A 25,380-nucleotide genomic window follows, 5' to 3' on the forward strand; every position below is an offset into this window, starting at 1 on the left:
TCGCGATAGTGGAAACGGGCCCTAAAAGTATATATTGTTGTAGCACTTGTTAACCAAGAAATCAAATTGGCTACACTGAGTAAGTAAGGCTGATGTTACCTACACCCACACCGTATATATAGATACAAAAATACAATTCAACAACTCATGCGCCTATGCATGCAATGTAAATTCTAGCATTATTGTATGCATAGGCGCATGAGTTGTTTAATTACATTTTTAAAATCTGCATCAACTCAGAAAGACTAGCATCTCATCGACATCTGTACTTGACTGGTTGCAGTGCTGCATATTTATTTAAACAAGGCTAGCAATTATTATTATTTAGCATTTATATAGCGCCAACATATTATGCAGCGATGTACAGAGTATATTGTCTTGACACTTAACTGTCCCTCGGAGGGGCTCACAATCGAATCCCTATCATAGTCATATGTCTATGTATGTATCATGTAGTGTGTGTATCGTAGTCTATGGCCAATTAAGGGGTAAGCAATTAACTTATCTGTATGTTTTTGGGGTGTGGGAGGAAACTGGTGTGCTTGGATGAAACCCACACAGACACCATACAAACTCCATGCAGATAGTGCCCTGGCTAGGATTTGAACCGGGGACCTAGCACTGCAAGGCGAGTGCGCTAACCACTATGCCTCCGGGCAGCCCATTGGCAATGGCAGGCTCCTTATTTTTCACAGTACAGGTTCCACAAAAATAAAAAATAACTTTCTTTGCTGTAGATCTTGAAATTAAAGTTTTCTTACAGAACAAACTGAGCGCTGTCGTGTCTGCGGCGCGGTATAAGCTCCCTCTCACGCCATTCCACAAACCGCCCCAAGACTTCTCCCGCCGTGCCGTCAATGTTGATTTGATTCACGTGGGTCCAGATCTCCAGTCCAACCAGGACAATTCTGATATTCAGCATACTGTACATCTAGAGAGAGTGGAGAGACCACGCCTGTTATCCAGAGGTTACAAGAAGCAGAAGAGGCTAGATAAATAAGGCAGAATGAGTTAGATCCTAAAAGTTGAAGGGGCACTGTAGGGACATGTACTAATTATTCAGGGTATGGTAATTTTCCTGGTTTCAGCATCAGAACCACTTCCTATATATATTGCTATATATCGATATGTAGCACCGCCCTCTCAGTGATGTTACGCCTATATGCAGATGCTTGCAAGGAAGAATCCGCTCAACTGGCTATGACTAAGGAGCGAGCAGGGCTCCGATATGCATGAGTTACTCTTTTGTTATAAGCCTGTGTCTGTGATCATGGAAGAGGTGGAGCTTAGCAACAACATGGTAGAGTGCCTATACACACTGAAAATCGCAAATGCAGTGCAAAACAATTGCGTTTTTTTTATCAAATTTCGACATGCGATTTTTGCTGAGGCTTTCTTTTCCTGGTTTCCTGATTGTTTACCTAAAAAACACAAAGCAAATCGCATGCATGGTGTTTTTTCAAATGCAGCGCTTAAAAAGAGCAGCAGTCAATGCAATTGCGTTCATCTAAAAACGCATCGCACCAGTGTGTACAGGTCATCACGATTTTCATGATTTTTCAAAAGACCTTTAGATTCTAAAAACGCAGCGCAAATGCAAAAGTGTGTACAAGCCCTAAATGATCTCTTCTACAGAGAACTCATAGAACCCACCAGTGATTTTTCTGCGTTAATCACGGGAAAATCACTCCCGCAATTTTAGATGTAAACGGGCCCTAAGTGTCTGTGGGCACCATAAGGATTGTACTTTTGCTGTAGTATGTTTTCTCATAGTTAGACACTGAAGTTTAGGAGGTTAAAGAACTTTAACCAAGGATTGAACTTTATCCCTCCCATGATAAATCTTTACTTTTCCTCAAATAGATCACCAGGGGAAGTCTGTGTGGCTGATATTGTGGTGAAACGTCACAGTGTGATGTCATGACCATGATCGTGATCGTTTCCTGTCTGTGAACCTCATTGCATTGTGGGAAATAACAGTGGTTTCCAACTGCCAAGCAACCAGTATCTCCCTCTGTGCATATGTATATCTATAAGAAAACAACCTTTTAGCCTATCGCATTGTTAGTGGGTGTGGGAATAGATAATGGCAGTTGGTGCTGTCTGTTTGGTGCTGTCTGTTTTTTTCTTGTCTGCCAGTAGTCACAGTGCAGCTAAAGTGCAATTTTTTTGCAGGCTTTTAGGCCCTAAAACTGGAGAAAAAAATTCACACCGCAGAGAGATCTGCAGCAGCCCCAGCACTTACTCACCTCCCTGGGATCCAGCACTGCAGTTCTCCCTCAGTCCTCTAGGTGGTGCTGTAACCCTGAAGAGAGATCAGTCTGTTGTCATGACGACAAATGGCGATCTCACTGAGGGATGCAGAAACTCAGAGGACAGAAAGGAGAATAGCTGCCGGTGTCTGGATCCCCCGGGAGGTGTGTGAAAATGCCCGCTGCGTGCTATGATCTGCACAGTCTTGCCTGCAGCTACCACGAGTCACGCTCGGAGTTACCGCTCCTGGCTTGTGTTTTGCACCCAGAGTCTGACTCATGATAACCAGGAGTTTAAATCTCACACCTTAACATAGTATGACTTACTCCATCAAGATAGTTGGATAACTGCACCATCTCGGCCCTCACAGCTGAAGCGTTCTGTCCTACAAAGTCATACTGCAAAACACAAACATAAATCAGATAGCAGGTTAATCCAGCCAAGATGATTTACACAATGCCAGAAGGAAAATGTAGTTTATAAATTTCACAAACCATCACAGGGAATGTAAAGAAAACTCTCTCTCTCTCTCTCTCTCTCTACATCATTCAATTTTCATAAAAATTGATCGGAAAAATCCAAACCCCCGATCTTTTTTTATCGAAGAAAAACAGGAAATGCAATCAGATTTCTTGAACGAATGAAAAAAAACGTTTTCAATTTCTCTCTACAACAGATCATTTTTATCGAATTGCGTTAAAATTGGATCATTTTATTGTATCATGTGTGGCCAACATAAGCCTCGGAGCACAGCTACATTACAGCAGAACCTCATTGCTCATATATCCTGAGGTGAGCACATGCTATAAAGCATCGTAGTTTTATTCGTGACCAGGGAAGAATTTGTGGCCCATTTTAATCCTTTCATAAATACACGTCTCTTATAGTAGTACCATCACTTTAAGCAATGTCCACAAACATATGCTTCATGTATTGGAAACTGTACACTGGCTGTGTTGGGGCCAGTGGAAGGAGGGTCCTGAGGGAGGATTATTAGAGCAGGACAGAGAATGCTTTCTAATGATCTGTATTAGACAATTGGCAGAGTGACTCTGTCAGTACGCTCAGTGTGGACACTGCGTGCGTGGATAACTGGGTGAGGACTGAGCGGGCGGAGGTCCTGATGAAGGGTGGAAATACTCAGGGGAAGGTGGAGTAATGAAACAATAGCAGATGTGCAGCACATTACATCACACGCAAGTTCACATGGAGAACACAAGTTCACTGAAATAACCATTAATAAGCTTCTCTGTGGACAGCGCTACAAACTATGTACTGGCAGCTCTCTGCGAACTGACCCAATACATACTGTGCAGTGTGGCCACCCAGTTCTAGTGCTGTATATGCACACACCAAGTAATCTGTCAGTATGGCATTCTGATCACGAATGGAATATATCTGCATTAACAATAACAATAATATTTTTCTCCCTCTTTTCTCCCTGGGGAATCCAAGCGCTGTGACCCTGCATTATGCAGTCTCAAAGGCTCGGGAAAAGAGGTGAGTTTTTAGCCTTTTTTTAAAGCTGTCCAGAGAGGGAGCCTCTCGTACTGATTGTGGAAATGAGTTCCATAGAGTAGGGGCTGAATAGGAAAAGGCCCGAGCACCAAATGTTAAGTGTATCCTGGGAAATAACCAGATTCATCTTACTGGCAGAGCGGAGGGTGCGTGGAGGGGCATAAAGTTCCAATAGATCCGCTATGTATTTGGGTCCCATGTGGTTTAGAGCCTTGAATATCAGCAGGCAGATCTTAAAATTGATTCTCCATTTTACTGGCAACCAGTGAAGAGTTTGCAGTACTGGGGTGATGTGTGAGCTGCGGGGGGCATTGGCTAATAGTCTGGCTGCAGCATTCTGTACTAATTGTAAGGGGCACAGAACCTTATCTGTAGATCCGATGAACAGGGCGTTGCAGTAGTCTAGGCGGGAGGATACAAATGCATGAACCAGGGCAGGTAGGTCTTCAGCTGAGATAAGGTGTTTGATTTTCGCTATAATTCTTAGATGGAAGAAGGAAGACTTGACGACAGCTGATACCTGCTGTCTGAGTTTTAGATTTCCATCCAGGATCACCCCAAGGTTTCGCACCGAGTCTTTATACTGTACGGTATCTCCCCCAATTGCTAGTTTGAGGTGGTGAGCGTTTTGAACTTTATCCATCATGTGTGGACCACCAACACCTCTGTTTTGTCAGAGTTCAGCCTCAACCAGCTTGTACTCATCCAATTTTGTAAATTAATTAAGCCTCATCTACACGCGTAGATGATGCTCCGATGTGTATTATCAATCGAGCCGCTGATGCAGCTCGATTGATAAGATCTGACAGGTCGGATCTTGCCACCGCCAATTCCCTGCTCGTTCCCCACGAGGGGACAATGGCAGGGAATCGAGCGGAAGATAAGCGGCACCGGGTGGGGACGAGGGCGGATCGAATCCGACGCAGACGCGGCGGGTACGCGCAGGGAAGCGGAAGAGGCGATCCGGCGGCTAGTCAAGCCGCCGGATCGCCTCGTGTAGACGGGGCTTTAGACACGCATTTATGGATGCTGATGGATCTTGGGTGCCAGGCTTGAAGGACAGATACAGTTGTGTGTCATCTGCATAACAATGGTATCCTAGGCCATAGTTCTGGATTATTTTGCCCAGTGAGAGCATGTAGGCTGCAAAGAGTAATGGTGATAGTACAGAACCCTGTGGAACTCCATAGGCAAGTGGCACTGGATTAGAGTATTGTGTGCCCAGACATACTTGCTGTGTCCTGCCAGATAGGAAGGTCTGAAACCAGCTGAGAACAGTAACCCTTAGGCCACAGTAATTCTTCAGTCGCTGGATTAGTATTTCATGATCCACAGTATAAAATGCTGCAGACAAGTCAAGAAGACTCAGAATTGAGCAATCACCCTTGTCCCTTGCAGTAAGTAGATCATTCATTACTCGGACTAATGCCGTTTCAGTGCTGTTCCTTTTCCTGAATCATGACTGAAAAGTATCGAAGATGTTGTTATCTGTAAGCCTGGCTTCTAGCTGGTTGGCGACTGCTTTCTCGATAACTTTTGATAGGAATGGTAAGTTCGCCACAGGTCTGTAGTTGGTCACAGAATCAGAATCTAGTGATGGTTTCTTCAAGAGGGGTTTTATGATTGCTTTCTTTAGTTCTTCTGGGAAAAGTCCACTTTGCAAGGAGCACTGAGTGATTTTGTGAAGTGCTGGTCGGATCAGCTCTGGGCACTGCATTAAGGATCCGGTTGGGCCAGGATCCAGGTTGCAGGTAGTGGGGCGGAGACTTTGAATGAGAGTTCCAAAATCTTCTTCACTCAGAGTGTCAAAGTCTTGCCATTACTGATTTGTAGGGATGAGGGATGAGCTTCAGAATGCCGTGGAATTCCGATGTTTTCAATCGGAAATTGACTTTCTGTGGCAGAAACCGGTATGTAGAAATCTGAATTCTGAAGAATACCGCATTACTGAGAGAAGTATTAGGCCAATCAGAGAATTCAAACGTATACTACGGATATCGGAATACCATGTAAATGTTAGGCCAATCACAAGTCTCGGAAGTATTAAGCCAATCAGAGAATTGGTAAGTGTACCGCGGCTGTATGCATAATAGTATAAATGTGCAAAATATAGCCGATTCTGCAAAAAAAATACTTAAAAAAAACCAAACAACTTTATTAACAAAAATGGCAAAAAACCAAAACATTCCGTGAAAATCAGAAAGTCGAAATTTCAGATTTCTGTGGAAACCCTTGGAAATCAGAAATGCACTTGTTGGAATGTGGGATTCAGTCAGAATCGGAAATCAGCATTTCCGACCACCCCTATTAATTTGCATCCCCTTTTAAGATACAGGCATGTCAAACTCAGCATAAAGTAGCTAACTACTCTGTGCTTATGCTGAAAGATACCTACTTACAGAGCTGGACAGGAAAGAAAGGTTTGGGGGAGGGGGGGGGGGGGGGGGAGATCACTCTTGCAACCAATCACACTATAGCTCCTTCTGTCATCACAGAGCCACTGTCTATCTGGCTGAATAAAAGTGCACACATGCAGCATATACCCTCTCGCACACATAGAATATACAGGGCAGGGCCTACCATATAGGCAAAGGGGGCAATTGCCCCAGAGCCTGTAGGGGCTCCTAAGGTGTCTCCCCTCAACTTAACTGTTGCTTCCCTGGGGCCCCTGCAGAGTAGTGTCTCACCTGTGCTGGCGGGCAGGCGAGATGCTACACCAAAGACTATGCAGGGGTACCAGGGAGCACGGTTAAGTTGGGAGGTGATTGGGAGTGAGGGTCAGCAGGCGGCTCAGGGGCCCAGGAGGAAAATTTGGTAGCAACAAAGGGCCCATAATGCCACTTTTTGGTTGGGGGTGTCTGTTGGGGGGGGGTTAATTTTGCCCTGGGCCCCCATTGTTACTAGTACCATCCCATATATATGCTTACACAGATAAAGCCTTGTAGTGCACACTGGCCATAGGTTCATTTAGTGCAAAAAATGTCACTCTAGAGTCTAGACCAGTGATGGCTAACCTTGGCACTCCAGCTGTGACAAAACTACAAATCCCATTATGCCTCTGCCTCCCCGAGTTCTGCTTAGAGCTGTCAGAGTATTGCAATGCCTCATGGGACTTGTAGTTTCACCACAGCTGGAGTGCCAAGGTTAGCCATCACTGCTCTAGACTTTTGGTTCGTTTTATGCATGATAGCGTAACAGAGTCACTAACATATATTACATAAGAAGCAATGAATGAAACCAGTGCCCTTTGGCTTCACGACCTACCCGCTCTTTGTCAACAACCAAGAAGAGCTCCACGTATCTGGTCTGAGGCAGGACGGCTCTCTTCCGCTAAACACAATCATAAAGAACAACACGTAAGTGTATACATCATATTTATATATCTTTTTAAATATACTGAATAATGCAAAGCAAACCAATTGTTCAAGCAACTCTGAACCCCCACATCCAATTGTAATTAGATGTAAGGGTTTAAACTGTCTGAAAGCAAGACTGTCCTTAAAGCATATAATAAATGTGTCAATCTGTAACTTGCTTAAAGCGGATCCGAGATGGAAAACTAACTATAACAAGTAACTTGTCTATATATCTTATCTAAAGTTTACACAGCAAATCTAGCTGCAAACAGCTTCAACGGAATATGATTATTTCTTCCTGTGATACAATGACAACAGCCATGTTCTGTTTGTAAACATTACACACAGGCAAGCTGATCTGCATCTCCAGCCCTCAGCCTGTGAAAACCTAATTCCCCCTCCTCCCCTCTGCCTCTGAAATCTCTTGCTAGTAACACCTTCCCCTCCTCCTGCCCAGACTGAGCCTCCCATAAGCCCTTGCTACTGTCTGAAAATGCCAAGGCACTCTGAAAAGCTGTGGGCGAGGCTTGTTTAGTTTATAGGGAATTCGATTATTAAAACAAAAACAAAAAAGTATTTGGCTTGAGGAATGCCCTAAAAACTATATGAAAGGAACACAATTATGCAATGAGTCAAAGTTTATCTCGGATCCACTTTAATACCGTTTATATATCCTATCACTGCACTGGCTGCCAGTAAAATGGAGAATACTCTTCAAGACTGCACTGTTGACATTCAAATCCCTACACAATTTAGGCCCTGAGTACATAAAGGACTTGCTGAAACGCATACATGAAATAAAGGTGCCTGGAAAAAGGGGTGCAGAGGATTGCCACTTGTAAAATATCGGTAAAGTTAGCCATATTCTACTACTGGATTTTGATTGTAAAATATTGGTAATATTTACCGATATTTTACAATGGCTAAACCTAACCCTACTCTCAAACAGAACCCTTCCCTGGTGGCGCCTAACCCTAACTCCCCCGGTGGTGGCTAAACCTAGACGACAATACAAACATGGGGAGAACACACAAACAATCTGCAGATACTGTCCTGGCCCAGATTCAAACCAGGAACTCCAGAGCTGCATGGAAAAGAGTGCTATCCACTATGCCACTGTGCTGCTGCTGTTGTATCAGCAACATGCAGCATTCAATTAATGCTATGAATTGATATGAAAAGTGAGCTTAGCCGGTTACATCTTGAGGCTTACACGTTAGGGCTACAGTACATTATTAGATGTATGGTCGACCTTGTGCAGCAGTCAATACTGATCAGATTCCAGCAAAAATCGGATGGAATATGGATCAGAATGTCACCATAGCTTTGTACCCCAACACTACTCTCTCCTGCAGCCCCCTCCCAACACAAACTCCCGATGCTGGTTTCATAATAGAGTGGCCTTTCCCAATCACGCTTCAATCAATGTTAAATAAAAACTGCCTTTGTGATAAAAAAGGCCTTAGTATGCAATGGGTTTTCATTCCATTACATGTTTTTACTGAATCGAATACCTTATCTATAGCAAACAGTTATTAGCAGCTGGATAGTATATTCATTAACCACTTACATGCCAGCGGTCTCTTGCCCCTTAAGGACCAGAGACCGCTGGTACAATAACGATGGAATCACGACGAATCGCTGCATATACCCGCCACTGTCACTGCCGCACGCTGGGATCCTCAGGACATTCACTCTGCTTACGTTGATAGACACGGCCAGGAGCCAATGAAATCGGCTCCTGACCAGCACACAGGGCTCTGCCGTCATAGAGACAGGCAGAGCAAGTGAGCTGCGACGGGCCACGGCGGGGATTCAGCGGCAAGATCAGCGGGAGCGACAAAAACAGCGGATGCGCGCTGCAGCGGTGATTGAAATCTACGCCCCTGGCAGTCAGATAGCCACCAAAACAGGGTGTAGATTTCAATCACCTTGGTCCTAAAGTAGTTAAAGAAACCAGATTTGACATAGGTGGAGCTTCAGATCCTGGCTAGAGCTAGTACCTATTTAGTAAGGTAGTTGACAAGACTCCCTAATGCTCCAGCATGGCCTGCTGAGTGTGCCTTGGCTGGCTTCAGCTCTGAAGGACTTCAAGACAGGAGAAGACCACTATGGAAGTGTTAGCATTTAATTTTTATCTAATTGTGTACTGCAGACTTGAGAGAGAAGAGATAAATGGGCTGTAGATAAATCCCTTAAAGAGACTCTGAAGCGGAAAAAAAAATTATGATATAATGATTTGTATGTGTAGTACAGCTAAGAAAAAAAACCCTTAGCAGCAGAGACACAAGTCTAATATTGTTTCCAGTAAAGGAAGAGCTAAAGGTGGCCATACACTGGTCGATTTGCCATCAGATCGACCAACAGATAGATCCCTCTCTGATCAGAGAGGGATCGTATGGCTGCCTTTACTGCAAACAGATTGTGAATCGATTTCAGCATTAAATCAATTCAACATTTGTAAAGCTGCCGCTGCCCCCCCCCCCCCCCCCCTCATACATTACCTGATCCGGCCGGTGCGAGTTTCCCGGTCTCCGCTGTCTTCTTCTCCGTGCTGGGCTCCAGCTTCACTGTACTTCCTGACCGGGAAAGTTTAAACAGTAGAGGGCGCTCTACTGTTTAAACTTCCTGTCCGGGCAGGAAGAAGTAAAGCCTGCCGGAGCCCAGCGGAGAAGGAGCAGCGGGGATACGCGCCGGCCGGAGCAGGTAATGTATTGCCGCTAGCGGCGGTTGTCAGACATTCGAACGCCGCTATTGAAACACTCCTGACCCGCTGGCGATCGAGTGAAATCTTCCGCACGGACGGATCGACGGAAACAAACGATTTCGGCCAGAAATCGATCGTTCAGTCAGCGTTTGTGCAACGATTTCACAGCAGATTTGATCACAGTGATCGAATCTGCCGTATATCGGCGGGAAAATCGTTAAGTGTATGGGCCCCTTAAGAAACTGCAGTTGTTGTGTATGCAAATTAGCCATTGAGCTCCACGACCAGAGAACTCTGCCAGACACTTGAGATAATAAGCTTTAAAAGACAATGTATCTTTTTTCCCTCTGCAGGAAAGATTTTACAGAGCAGGCTAGTGAGCTTTTGAATCCATTTAGAATGCTGAATAGTGTCTAAACTGCAAATATACATTTTCTTTGCTACTAAAATTCTAGTAATTAATCGTATTACACAACCAATTCATTATATCATAATTTTTTTTTCACTTCAGTGTCTCTTTAAGACTAGTAGATGAATGTTGTCCAATGGGGATTGGGACCTGATGCATTGGTCAACATCTCTTGGCCAAGGTTGTACAGACGCATAGTTAGCCTGCAGGCTAACAAAGTGTTCTGTTGCAATGGGGGGGGGGGGGGGGGGGGACTGAGAGCAGAGGACCCAGTGCAAATGTGACATCATGCGGTAAGCAGGGTTAGAGAGGGAAAACAAAGCTATTGGCTGAATTGATCTGCCTGGTGGATCTCTGGAGAGGTGGTCGTTGTTAGTCGAGGGCGCATTATCGGCAGAAGTGGTCATAATCTAGTGTGTGCTCGGACCTTGAGAAGGAACTTGTTTGGCTGTAGATAAATCCCTGAGGAGGAACTGTTTTGGTGACATACACCACAAGCCTGAATTCCTCCTACCATGGCACAATTCCCTACAACTTCCTGTTGTGTTCCTAAGAAAAGCAAGCGAGGTAACCCTTCCCAAGAAGCTGACACAGGCTCTAATTCTACTTCATTTTAAACAGAAGGAAAACGTTAAACTTTAACTTAGACCCATGACTACTGGAACGAACAGACCAGCATTCCCCTGCATGGAAAAATTCCACCGAGTAGGAAAATGTTGATGTGCAGCAGTTTGAATGGTTTGATGTGCTCATTATTCACCTCTGGGGAGGATTATATGGTACTGATCAGACTGAGATGAGGAGTAACTCCAGGCAAGGCCAGGCTGAGCATGTGCACACGGGTGTTACTTCTGTGTTTCATAGTTTTTTCTAAAGCACTCTTAACAAATCTAACGTGCATTTTAAAGTTTGGATTTAGATTTGGATATATCACTGTGTAACTGTATTTGTATTTCTTTGGATGTGTAGTTACTTTATGCTCTGTACTCCAAGCCTGTCCTGTTCAGTGTTGGAAACATGATTGCTTTGAATGCACCAGGGCTGATTAACCAATACCTGTGCAAAGAAAGAACAAGGAAAAGTAGAAGTTACCCAGAGTAACCCAGAGAAGGACTTCAGGTTATGGAATATGTGGGATTTTATTGCTATTACATGTGAATTTGAGTGGTGCCTGTACCGAGTATTGAACTGTACTATTGTTAAAAAGAGCAGGAGGCGCACCAACAGCATATTGTGTATTGCTATGTTGGTGGCTGTTTACTGGCTTTACAGAAGTATTTTTTTTTGTACTTTGATTTCTTGTGGCCCCAACAGTCACCTATCCTCACTTGATGACACATTGCTCTACTATTTATTTGATTTATGTACACAAGTTTACTGTTAAGCCAGATCACAGTTCTCATCGATTTCACAGTTTATCAATGGGAATTTTGCTGATCAGGTTTGCAGGTGTTAATGGATCACTGAAAGATTATGATCAAGTCTGTTGGGAAAATAGTCCCATGTATGGTCATCATCAGGGCCGGCCCGCTCATGAGGCGGGGTGAAACTTTTGCCTCAGGCGGCAAATTTCCAGGGGCGGCACCCGCCCGTCCGTGGGTGCGGGGAGCTGGCCCGCCGAGCTGGAGGGGTAGCTGGCAGGACGGGGGTATTGGGCCAGCGGCGGGGAGGGGGGTCGGACCCCCCCCCCTCCCTCGCCTGGGTCCCCCGTCCTCCGCTCCCCTCCAGCCTAAATAGAAGCAGCCGTATGTGTAAGAGGCACGGGCGGGGAGACACTCACCTCCTCCTCGCTCCAGCGTGCGTTCCACTGACATCACTTCCTGCAGGACGCTGCAGGAAGTGACGTCAGTGGAGCGCACGCTGGGAAGAGGTGAGTGTCCTCCCTGCCCGTGCCTCTTACACATACGGCTGCTTCTATTTAGGCTGGAGGGGAGCGGAGGACGGGGGACCCAGGCGAGGGAGGGGGGGGGTCCGACCCCCCTCCCCGCCGCTGGCCCAATACCCCCGTCCTGCCAGCTACCCCTCCAGCTCGGCGGCCCCCCAGAGCGCCCCCCCCGAGGGGGGGGGGAGGGGCGGCGGTGACAATTTTTTTAAAATTTGCCTCAGGCGCCAAAAAGTCTAGGGCCGGCCCTGGTCATCATTAAACTGGATACACATTTCATTATCAGTCAGTCGGTGTGCAAGAATGGGTAGGGTGGTCAATACAAAATGCCTTGATAGCACAGGGGATAGAGTGTAGGTGCCTTAGAGGCGCCTAAACTCTATCCCCTATGCTATCAAGGCAATTTGTATTGACCTGATGAAGCTGGGCATGACCCGTGAAAGGCGTTGTCAGATTGCTCTTTGAATAAACATTTTTCCAGTTAAATTGGTGTCTATTTTTATTTAAAACACTAAAATAGAACACACATTGGGTGCCTCCATCCTACCCACTACCGGTCAGACCTGCTTTGGAGGTAGTAGCTTTGTAGTTTTTCTGGAAAGTCCATCGTACTACAGGAGAGCGACCATCCAATATCCAGCAGGACCTGGAGTACCAAGCAGGGACTGCCAGCAGGCCTATACGCTGGTTGCAGGAACTGCAGCCCACCTTTGTGAGTATATATTTATATAAGTTTATCCTCCCTATACCTGACAATGTTGCACCATTGGGCTTCTGGTCTCTCCCGACTTCTTGCCTAGGTATTCTTGGTCCCTACAAGAATCACTGAAGGACCCCCCAGACGGTGTGCAAGAAGACTCCATCACCTATTAGGACACCATATTCACCTGCAGGTATCAATGTCTGAAAGAAGCCAGCCGGCATGTTCTGTCTATACAGGGAGTGCAGAATTATTAGGCAAATGAGTATTTTGACCACATCATCCTCTTTATGCTTGTTACTCCAAGCTGTATAGGCTCGAAAGCCTACTACCAATTAAGCATATTAGGTGATGTGCATCTCTGTAATGAGAAGGGGTGTGGTCTAATGACATCAACACCCTATATCAGGTGTGCATAATTCCTTTCCTTTGGCAAAATGGGTCAAAAGAAGAAAGAAGGACTTGACAGGCTCAGAAAAGTCAAAAATAGTGAGATATCTTGCAGAGGGATGCAGCACTCTTAAAATTGCAAAGCTTCTGAAGCGTGATCATTGAACAATCAAGTGTTTCATACAAAATAGTCAACAGGGTCGCAAGAAGCGTGTGGAAAAACCAAGGCGCAAAATAACTGCCCATGAACTGAGAAAAGTCAAGCGTGCAGCTGCCAAGATGCCACTTGCCACCAGTTTGGCCATATTTCAGAGCTGCAACATCAGTGGAGTGCCCAAAAGCACAAGGTGTGCAATACTCAGAGACATGGCCAAGGTAAGAAAGGCTGAAAGACGACCACCACTGAACAAGACACACAAGCTGAAACGTCAAGACTGGCCAAGAAATATCTCAAGACTGATTTTTCTAAGGTTTTATGGACTGATGAAATGAGAGTGAGTCTTGATGGGCCAGATGGATGGGCCCGTGGCTGGATTGGTAAAGGGCAGAGAGCTCCAGTCTGACTCAGACGCCAGCAAGGTGGAGGTGAAGTACTGGTTTGGGCTGGTATCATCAAAGATGAGCTTGTGGGGCCTTTTCGGGTTGAGGATGGAGTCAAGCTCAACTCCCAGTCCTACTGCCAGTTTCTGGTAGACACCTTCTTCAAGCAGTGGTACAGGAAGAAGTCTGCATCCTTCAAGAAAAACATGATTTTCATGCAGGACAATGCTCCATCACACGCGTCCAAGTACTCCACAGCGTGGCTGGCAAGAAAGGGTATAAAAGAAGAAAAATAATGACATGGCCTCCTTGTTCACCTGATCTGAACCCCATTGAGAACCTGTGGTCCATCATAAAATGTGAGATTTACAAGGAGGGAAAACAGTACACATCTCTGAACAGTGTCTGGGAGGCTGTGGTTGCTGCTGCACACAATGTTGATGGTGAACAGATCAAAACACTAACAGAATCCATGGATGGCAGGCTTTTGAGTGTCCTTGCAAAGAAAGGTGGCTATTTGGGTCACTGATTTGTTTTTGTTTTGTTTTTGAATGTCAGAAATGTATATTTGTGAATGTTGAGATGTTATATTGGTTTCACTGGTAAAAATAAATAATTGAAATGGGTATATATTTGTTTTTTGTTAAGTTGCCTAATAATTATGCACAGTAATAGTCACCTGCACACACAGATATCCCCCTAAAATAGCTAAAACTAAAAACCAACTAAAAACTACTTTCAAAAATATTCAGCTTTGAAATTAATTAGTTTTTTGGGTTCATTGAGAACATGGTTGTTTAATAATAAAATTATTCCTCAAAAATACAACTTGCCTAATAATTCTGCACTCCCTGTATTTGCAATAGAAAGCTCAACTGACCTCACTTCACCAGACATCTGACGGAGGATTCTAGAAACCCTCAGCAACTCTCTCGTTGTAATCAGCACAAACTAGAAGTTTTGGCAAATCTGCATCCTGAATAATTAATGACATAAATGCAGTAGAAGTCACAGAGTAAGCCATTACACTCTAGACTTTACTTCCTGGCATTGCATGGCTTATTACTTAGTACGACATCATTTTCTTTACTAGGCTATCGTGGATCATGCATAGTCTAAAGGTGGCCATACACACATAAACAGGGCTGTCCAGTCGACGAAATTCGGATGACGAGCCTCAGGAACCAGGAGAGGAAAAAATGAAACAGAAAATACCAGATAGTGCCAGATAGTGTAGTATTTACAGGCAATGAAATAATGTGTAAAGCAAATACTACTTACACATCTGGGTTGCTATTAGGCAAGCACAGTATTAGGCAGGTGGAGAATTCCATCTCCACACAGATTGGGTATCCTCTTCAGGATAGGTTGGGTCGCACTCCAGAAAAAGGACCACTGGATAATTATCTCAGAGGACACACCTGGGGAGGGGAAAACTGGACACTGTCCCAATGTAACGATAAAGACAAAAGAAATACCGAGAGCCCAATATAGTGTAGTATGCAAAACAAGGGGTTGGAAATGAAAAGTATATAATGTATATACTCACAAACGTGGGTTACCTCCTAGGTAACCACTGTATAGGCAGGTGAGGAGATTAGACCTGTCCTCACTCAGGATTAAAAGTCGCTCTCTGTAGATAAGGAAATAAGGGGCGACACCCCTCCACCAGGGGTGGATATTGATAATGTAAGAGTGAATAGCAGAGGCGCTATTCGTGACCTTGAGACTATACTGTGTACTCCTATCTGTTTATTGCCTGAGGAAGTGGGAACATACCCGTGAAACGCGTTGCACTGTTTGTTTTGGAGTATATTAATAAACCTGTTGTCATAAAACTGACGGTATCTTGTCTGCTTCGGGGAGGAGAGTGCACCACCACCTTCTGAGGGATTTTAAGCCTTTTAGAACCTTTTATCCTGCTGGCGCCTCTGTTCACTCTTACACGTCCCAATGTAGTGTGCAATAGGTAAATGTGGGTAATGAAACTTACCTCAGGTAGGAGGTTTAAAGATAATAATTTTATTGGACACATGAAAGGATGATGCATTTCGTGGGACCTGCCCACTACTTCAGGTCTACAGTACAGTGTGTAATGCAGCTGCATGCACAGACTAAGAGCACCTATGTGTCCAATAAAATTATTATCCTTAAACCTTCTACCTGAGGTAAGACTGTTTTATAACCCACATTTACCCCTTCCATACTACATTGGGGTGCCTCCTCTCTTTTCCATTCTCACAGATTGCCACCCAATATGCCAAAACGATTGATCCTACTCTGATCAGTATCTGGTCTCTGAAGAAGTGGGTCTTTATCCCGTGAAACGACTGTTAGGCCATCTTGTACTCCCTTTGTATGTCTCCCTGTATGTGATCTTGTGAAGAAATAAATCTGGAAGCATTCGATTGGAGCACAGCACTTTTTCTTCCATAAGTGCTCAAGTTTTATTTGTGCGGATTCTTCTTCAATTATACACACATACTGTAGCGCATGGTTTATTTTGGTGAAGCTAGTGTCAGCTGAAGTCTACGTACTATAGCCACTATATACATAGATGACATAGTGCACTCACACAGTAACCCTGTACAGAACAGGTCTGGTTTCAGGCAGAACTATCCGCATACAAAAGCACACATCCGTACATCTAGAATTGGCTATTCATGCAGGCTTACCCGCAGCAGCTGGCTCATGCTGGGTGCAGGGTGGTGATCTTCCTGCCCTGGAGCAGGACTGGACACACCACACATCATCGTCTCTCTCTTCACATCTTCCATCCGGTATATCAAGTGCTGGAACTTGGAGGAAGGCTCCAGCGGCTCAATGCCATAGCTTCCATTCTTCAGGTGCAGCAGGCCGCTGTGACATAAGCAGAGGAACTGTATGAGTGAGCAGGACATGAGAGGAGACACATGAACCAACATATCTTTTCTCAACGGTAACTGAAAGTAAAGATAAAATACAGATAGCACGCGCTGGATATTCCCCAAATTAGTTTATTAATAATAACCCTAATAGCATAAAATTCCAACAAGAAGTTTACACAACACCTCATAGATCATTCACCCACTCATGCTCACCTCTCACACTAAGAAGGGCCCTTCTGAAAACACCTTTTTAAAAATAGGCAATGCACGATTCCATGTAAAAAATGATGATAAAATGCTAATCTATCTAGCAAAAGATCTCCTTTAGGCCGTTTCTGGCACTTATAGTAACAGTCTCGTTTATCAAGAGTAAAAAACTTCCTTCCAGCAATTTGTGCAGGTATACTCCACTCCAATGTGTGGGCTGTGATACATAAACAGTTCCTTATCAACGAGTGTCAGTAGTATCAACAGCGCTTTCAAACAGGATAATGCTCAGATGGGTTATGTATAACTCACGTGTCCCCACATGTGCAAATCCTCGTAAATTGCAAGTGTAGATAGTGTTCCTCCACTCTCCCCACAAGCCGCAACAGATACGGCAGCGGATACAGCAGCGGCGTTAGATCCCTGTCCTCACAACGGCAGGTCCCGTGCAGGGCGCGTCACTTCCGCCAGTAAGACTCTGCGGGCTGCTCCTAGTACTTCCGCCCAAACGGGCTACACTGGGCTTTGCTATACACGGTGACGTCACCTAAGGATCTACGAACTCTCCACATGGGCAGCAGCTGCGCGCTAACTACTTGCCCAGTTCGGATCCTAGTAGTCTTGTCGCCCACAGATTTGAACAATAATGCTCCACCTCTACGCGTTTCAGCCACTAAACGGTGGCCTTCGTCAGGAGGGTTTCTCTTTTTGAAGTTATGATACAGTCCGCCATCTTCATTCTATATATACTCTGTGTAGGTCCGCCCACCCCTGTGATGATGAGGGCAGAGTTCACACTTGTCAGGACTTAATTTTCAAAATATGGGACACACATAGGAGATCTCAAAACGCTCTTAGGAACAATTTCTGGTGTAAAATACATTATGGTGTAAAATACATTGCTGAGTATTAAATAATACTCCTAAATCCGAAATCAAAATACAACATACATTGTACATTCTCGTACTCACGGCTCACATGCCCAAAACACCAAAGTACCACCACACTAATTGTCCCTAATGTTGTCTCTTTTGTGATTCACACTCCCACTAGTCCCCCCGCCCTCTCCACGAGGCATTATATCTATATCATCACTGATACATTTTTTTAAAAAAATGCAAAGAGCTCCATTTCGCTATTTAGTCCCTTTGGGATCAGAGTGTCCAGTTGAAAAATCCACTTGGATTCATTCCTGGACATTTTATGAATATAATTACCACCCCTCCAATCAGGTTCCACCACTTCTATTCCGAAAAAAATGGTCCCCATTAAACTCCCATTATGCTGTTCTTTATAGTGTTTAGATAATGGGTGTTCCTCATTCTTCTTTTCAATATTATTAAAATGCTCCCCCACCCGCCTCTGGAGTGATCTTTTGGTCCTCCCAATGTACCTCTTCTGACAGGGGCACTGGACACAATAGATCACTCCAGTTGTGGTACATGTTATAAAATCTCTGATCTTGTATTTCACCATATCCCATGCCTCGATTTCTACTACCCTCCCTGGGTTCCTAGTTCTTCTGAAAGTACTCTAAAGAAAATAAAAGCATCCTCCATTGCTTAGGAGAAAGCATGGAAAAGCATGTGATCAGTTTGATCAGCTGATACATTTGTAAGGGTTTGATTTGCTGGTCAGGATCATGTGTTAAATCAGGAAGTCATCACAGCAAATCAGAACCTTACAACTCTACCAGCTGATCAAACGGATCACATGCTTCTCCGTGAGTTCTCTCGTAAGCATTGCCATCCCTACCACCAACCTAATACTTTCTCCTTATCCTCCCATTAGTAAAGTTCTGCAAACGCGATAGACCGGTGGCGTTAATTACTATTCCCCCCTCCAAACCATAATTCAGTGGGGTAAGATGTAATTCGGCCTCTAGCTATTGCTGGTGGCGAATTACGTTCAGTGCATGGTAAGGTTTAGTATGACTCTACCAATCAATGCCACGCACTAATTGATCTAGTCCGAAACAGCCTGTATTGCATATTGGATTAGTGTGGCTCTGTAAATTTAACACGCTGGCACATCATTGCATTCCAGCGGTTCTGGAGGTGTGTTTAACACTCAGAGACAACAAAGGATGATTTGCATGTTTAGCTGTGATGCATTGTGGGAGACCTCATGTGATCATTCCAACCTGAATAATCACAAATGCCTTTTGTTTTAAAAAGGACCCTGAGCTGGACCCCAAAAATGCCAAAATGAACTTACCTGGGGTTTCCTTCAGCCCCTCGAAGTCCGAAGTGAGACAGGCGTGCAGAGGGGCAGTGGATGCACATTTGCGCACGACTCCTTACGAAGTTGTGTGGTTAACAGACTCCAGCGGAACAATGGAGGGAGCCCAAAAGACAACAAGGGACCTCCCTGACTACGAGGGGCCGGAGGAAGCCCCAGTAAGTTCATCTTGGCATTTTTGGGTCCTGCTCAGGGTCTCTTTAAAAAGGCAAATTTTAGTTTTGCATAGCATTTTAGTAAGAGGGCTTTTTGGTTATTTTTAGCCCCTTACATCTTTAATTTATTTCCTAGGAGTGTGTGTTTTCAAGCAGTCCAGCAGCATAAAGTTCTGACACGCTGCGGCTGTGCTCCAGAGTTATACGGAAGATGTGTGATTTTTGGAATCTTTTAAAGAGCTATTAATCAAGTACGAATTTTATGGATGGTGCTGGCTATTGGAGGACATTGGTACGGTAGAATATCTGCAATGCTGGCAGAGCTAGCTCCAGCACATCCTAACATCTCTCAGAGCCAGCATGCCCTCTCATTTAACTCCACTGTAACCTGAGCCCTGAGGCCCGTGCACCATATTTATACAACAACATCTGGAAGAGGATTTCCCCGCACCAGAGGAGTAGTAAACATACCGGAGGCCTGAGCAGGTGCTGACTGCTACTTGGGACGCTGGATCTCCTTCTGCATATCCCTGATAGTGGCACAGATCCTGGCGGAGGACAGAGAAGCAAGGACAGTCAGTGCATGTGCAGAAACACAACTCACCGTGCAAAATAAACACATTCTGAAGAGAGGCATATTGAGACCAGATGTTGTTGCACTTGTGATGTAGGGGACATTCTGGCAGAACTTGCTATATGGGGACATGTGATGGATGTACATGTCATATGGGGACAATGGCTGCATTTGTAACGTAGGTGATATTATGGTAGCACTTGTTATATGGCTACACGTGATGGCTCCACGTTATATATGGGGGACATTATGGCAGCACTTGTTACATAGGGAACATTATGGCAGCACTTGTTACATAGGGAACATTGTAGCAGCTACTGTAATATGAGGATGTGTGATGGCTCCACAGGTTATATGAGGGACATTATGGCAGCACTTGTTATAAAGGGAATTGTGATGATAGTACATGTTATGTAAGGGACATGATGGCTGCACATGTTATGTGAGGAATATGCTGGCTGCACATGTTATTTGAGGAATATGATGGCTGCATAGGTTATGTGGAGGACATGATGGCTGCACATGTTATGTGGGGGATATGATGGCTGCACATATTATGTGGGGGATATGATGGCTGCACATATTATGTGGGGGATATGATGGCTGCACATATTATGTGGGGGATATGATGGCTGCACATATTATGTGGGGGATATGATGGCTGCACATATTATGTGGGGGATATGATGGCTGCACATGTTATGTGGGGGGATATGATGGCTGCACATGTTATGTGGGGGATATGATGGCTGCACATGTTATGTGGGAGATAGGATGGCTGCACATGTTATGTGGGGGATAGGATGGCTGCACATGTTATGTGGGGAATAGGATGGCTGCACATGTTATGTGGGGGATAGGATGGCTGCACATGTTATGTGGGGGACATGATGGCTGCACATCTTATGTGAGGAATATGATGGCTGCATAGGTTATGTGGAGGACATGATGGCTGCATAGGTTATGTGGGGGATATGATGGCTGCACACATTATGTGGGGGATATGATGGCTGCACATGTTATGTGGGGGATATGATGGCTGCACATGTTATGTGGGGGATATGATGGCTGCACATGTTATGTGGGGGTATGATGACTGCACATGTGATGTGGGGGATATGATGGCTGCACATGTTATGTGAGGGATAGGATGGCTGCACATGTTATGTGAGGGGTATGATGGCTGCACATGTTATGTGGGGGAAATGATGGCTGCACAGGTTATGTGGGGGATATGATGGCTGCACATGTTATGTGGGGGATATGATGGCTGCACAGGTTATGTGGGGGATATGATGGCTGCACAGGTTATGTGGGGGATATGATGGCTGCACATGTTATGTGGGGGATATGATGGCTGCACAGGTTATGTGGGGGATATGATGGCTGCACAGGTTATGTGGGGGATATGATGGCTGCACATGTTATGTGGGGGAAAGGATGGCTGCACATGTTATGTGGGGGATAGGATGGCTGCACATGTTATGTGGGGGATATGATGGCTGCACGTTATGTGGGGGATATGATGGCCGCAAATGTTATGTGAGGGACATGATGGCTGCACAGGCTACGTGATGGACATGATGGCCATAATTGATAAGCAGTGGATCATCAGCATTTCTGATGAACTAATAAAAAGTTGCAGAAAAGCTGCAATCGGGTTAAAGTTCTCAGCACAGCTGGCTTCCATCCTCCAGATACTCAACATGACCACACCTAGAGTTTGCGTGCCATTAAGCTGCTCGTAATCCAAACACTGGCAGACAAAGCAAATAGAAGTCATCTCATTTCCAAACTACTGCATGCTAAAATATTCATTACTATGACAAATTCCCTCCGGTAAGAAAGCATATCATGTACTCCACCGCACAGTTATCTGTATTACGGTTATCTGTATTATGGCTTGTGTATTTATAACTTGATTGCTATAAGGAATGAAGTTGCTCAGAGAGCTGGGATGGCTGCCAGCAATGACACTGCAGAGCGCAGGATGGTATCTGACAACGTTCAGTCAAACTGCAGGCATCAGACCTGACCAACGCACACAATATTGTGAACACTAGAGGGCGACATAAGCTTCACTTATCCACACGACAACCTTTTCATGGGCGCTCAGAACTACCAGTATACCAAGTGCCATTAATAAAATATGTAGTAATTAAATTAGTTTCATTATAGACTATATCTCAAAATACAATTCTTGTATAACCTCAAATCACCATTCCAATCGATCCCAATTAGCAGGAAATACAAAACAGCATTCTTGCCTACATGTCTTGCAGAAAGCAAAAATGTCCAGGTAGCATTGCCACGTTGTAATGTCCTGTAAGATGCAATTCAGACAAAGCATACAGTAAATGGAAGCTGCTGAGCATACATATGAAATCGCCGCCGGGCGACTTGGGCGTAGGATACAGCCGGTATACAGCTTATCCTGCTGCTGCATAAGTTCCCGGCGGCGTTAATTACTATTCCCCCTCTAGGTCCACGTGGATAGTGGGGAATGATAGGATTCGGCCTCCAGCTATGGCTGGAGGCCGAATTAAAGTGTTTTAAAAGTAACTTCAGCTCAGTCTTTTGATGGCGCCAAAGTTTCTCACAGAGTAACCAAGCAGCTCAGGGTGACCCAAACTACTAGGAATGTATAGGGGGATAAAAGGAACCAAAAAGCCCTCCTACTAAAAAAGCAAAGCTTGGTGTAATTGCCTTCTTAAAACAGAAGGAAATTTGCAATAATTCAGTTATAAGTGAACATTTGTGGTTACCCACAATGCACTACCACTAAATATGCATATTATCCCTTTTTGCCCTTGTAAGCCAAGCAAGCATCCAGAACCGCTGGTGTATAGCAAGCTTATAGCTTTTAGTTTTACACAGCCATATCAAACCCACATGTAGACAGCCTGTTTCGGACTTTTGGTCCTCATCAGTACATGGCAGGGATTGATAAGACTGTATGAAATAGGGCTTGGACGAGTACAACAGAGTAACCAAGCAGCTCAGGGTGACCCTAACTACATGTGGGTTTGATATGGCTGTGTAAAACTAAAAGCTATAAGCTTGCTATACACCAGCGGTTCTGGATGCTTGCTTGGCTTACAAGGGCGAAAAGGGATAATTTGCATATTTAGTGGTAGTGCATTGTGGGTAACCACAAATTTTCACTTATAACTGAATTATTGCAAATTTCCTTCTGTTTTAAGAAGGCAATTACACCAAGCTTTGCTTTTTTTAGTAGGAGGGCTTTTTGGTTCCTTTTATCCCCCTATACATTCCTAGTAGTTTGGGTCACCCTGAGCTGCTTGGTTACTCTGTTGTACTCGTCCAAGCCCTATTTCATACAGCCTTATCAATCCCTGCCATGTACTGATGAGGAGCAAAAGTCCGAAACAGGCTGTCTACATGTGGGTTTGATATGGCTGTGTAAAACTAAAAGCTATAAGCTTGCTATACACCAGCGGTTCTGGATGCTTGCTTGGCTTACAAGGGCGAAAAGGGATAATTTGCATATTTAGTGGTAGTGCATTGTGGGCCACAAATGTTCACTTATAACTGAATTATTGCAAATTTCCTTCTGTTTTAAGAAGGCAATTACACCAAAGTTTCTCACAGTGGGCCACTATAGCCGTAATTCCTATTACGGCCTATGGTGGCGCCGGCTGCGCCCAAATCTTCCTGCGCTGAAAAGAACTGTTCCGGCTGCTGAGGGTCACGAAGGGTGAGGGGGGGGGGGAGTTTGTCCCTAACCCACTCGCAGCTATTTCTGTTTTGGCCATATTCACAGATTTAGAACGCAATCGGAATCTTGTGGCACAAAATTGTGCGATTTAAGTGCTCTTGCACACTACATGCAGTTCGGATTTGCGATTGTGACACGATTTTACATGCGATTCTAATTTGTGATTTTTTAATCTGTACTGCATGCTGCGTTTTTTTCTGCGTTTTTCTTTTTGTTTTGATAGCATCCAGGGAAAATCAGAATCGCAAATCAGATTTGCAGTGTGCAGGGGGCCTTAGATTTGCAATCCGTTCAACAGAACACAATCACCCCCACAGGGCCGGATTTAGGCCAAGGCCTAGGGCTCCACAGGAGGAAGGGCACCAAAGTAGCAGGCTAAACTGGTGCAGCATTTGCAAGCTTGCAAATGCTGCTATGCAGGGAGATCAGGCAAGTGTCTGACTGCGGTACTCTGCTGCCAGCTGCCTGTGCAGCAGCCACCTTGCTCTCTGTGCATGTTTGCATTGTGGACTTGGGCAGCATTGGAGAGGGAAAGGAAGAGGAAGCTTCTGCACTGGAGACGAGCGGATAAATTAGAGACACAGATGGCTTCAGCAGTGTGAAGGCGAGCTGGCTACCTATACTGAAAAGAAAGGGGGGGGGGGGATTAAGAGCGTTATCTAGCTACCTATAGTGGAGGGAAAGGGGGAGGAGTCATCTGGCTACGTATACTAGAGGGAAGGCGGGGAAGGGTCATCTGGTTACCTATACTGGAAGAAAAAGGGAAGAGTCATCTGCCTACCTATACTGGTGGTGTCATCAGGCTACCTATAGTAGAGGGAATAGGGGAGGGGTCATCTCGTTACCTATACTGAAGGGGGGCGGCTGGTGAAAGTGGCCTAGGGCGGGAAAGAGTGCAAATCCGGCCCTGCACCCCCAAAATGCTGTACGCAGCGAGAGAGTTTAATGCTGCAGTGAGAATGATCCCATAGGGATACATTAGTCACAATGTGTGACAATCCAGCCCCGCGATCCCGTCGAGATCTGCTCCCGTTAGCGTACGCAGGAAGTACGGGCGCAGACGGACAACGAGACCGGTTGCTGGATCGTCAGAGGGAAGAAGAAAGAGGCGACAGAGCGTGCCAATCCCGTCTAATCTGCTCCCGTTAGCATACGCAGGAAGTACGGTGAACAGACTGACAATAAAGATTGGTCCCGTATTACTAGGCCACTGTTGCCATGCAGGTCTCATGCACTAGAGACTGCTGGAGGCAAATTCACTGTGGGCGTAGTAAACGGTTAAGATTGGTTGGAGGTGCCCATACATGTACAATTCTGATTGTATATACAATCGGTAAACTAAAAATATCGATTTCGCGCTGGAAATCGGGTAAATAAAGTAAACTGCCACCACTCTCTCAAGTTCAGGGAGGAAAGAGACTCCCGCTATCATAATACGGTAGCCAGCCCAATCACGTTCAACACGCTCAAGTCACCGTTCGGGGAATAGTCACTTCCGACGGCTTAAAGACTGTGAGCAATGTGACGTTAAAGAAAGGTTACTGGGTCCCTATATGATGCAATCTCAAATTGTATTTATAATCGAGAAACGAAGTTATCGATTTCGCACAGGAAATCTGGTACTAGCTAATCCTAGAAGGAAGAAACGGTTATTTACAACCTAGCTAGCAAATCAACAATCATAAGCAAATCATAAAACAATGCGGTAGTATGACTGACTCTTCAGAGGGCAGATTCGTTATAGCAGCAATCAGATGACCAGAACAGGCACAAGACTGAACGATAAAAATCGTTAGTTTATTTCTAAACTACATACACACAGCTTATTTTAGAACAGATTGA

The 25,380-nt window shown here is 44.9% G+C and overlaps 1 protein-coding gene across 1 annotated transcript in view; it reads right to left on the reverse strand.

Annotated features, from left to right (window-relative positions):
- The window catches only part of ADAM9 (ADAM metallopeptidase domain 9), a 153,935-nt gene that overhangs the window by 40,422 nt on the left and 88,133 nt on the right, over positions 1–25,380 (reverse strand). The window contains exons 5-9 of the mRNA XM_068274597.1: positions 19,697–19,773; positions 16,431–16,614; positions 7,036–7,101; positions 2,580–2,651; positions 762–931 (exon numbers count right to left, since the gene is read on the reverse strand). Of these exons, the coding sequence (XP_068130698.1) occupies positions 762–931; positions 2,580–2,651; positions 7,036–7,101; positions 16,431–16,614; positions 19,697–19,773 (569 nt within the window). The remainder of the gene's footprint in view (positions 1–761; positions 932–2,579; positions 2,652–7,035; positions 7,102–16,430; positions 16,615–19,696; positions 19,774–25,380) is intronic.

Source organism: Hyperolius riggenbachi, chromosome 3 (assembly GCF_040937935.1).
Source record: "Hyperolius riggenbachi isolate aHypRig1 chromosome 3, aHypRig1.pri, whole genome shotgun sequence".
In the NCBI taxonomy this organism is placed as follows: Eukaryota; Metazoa; Chordata; class Amphibia; order Anura; family Hyperoliidae; genus Hyperolius; species Hyperolius riggenbachi.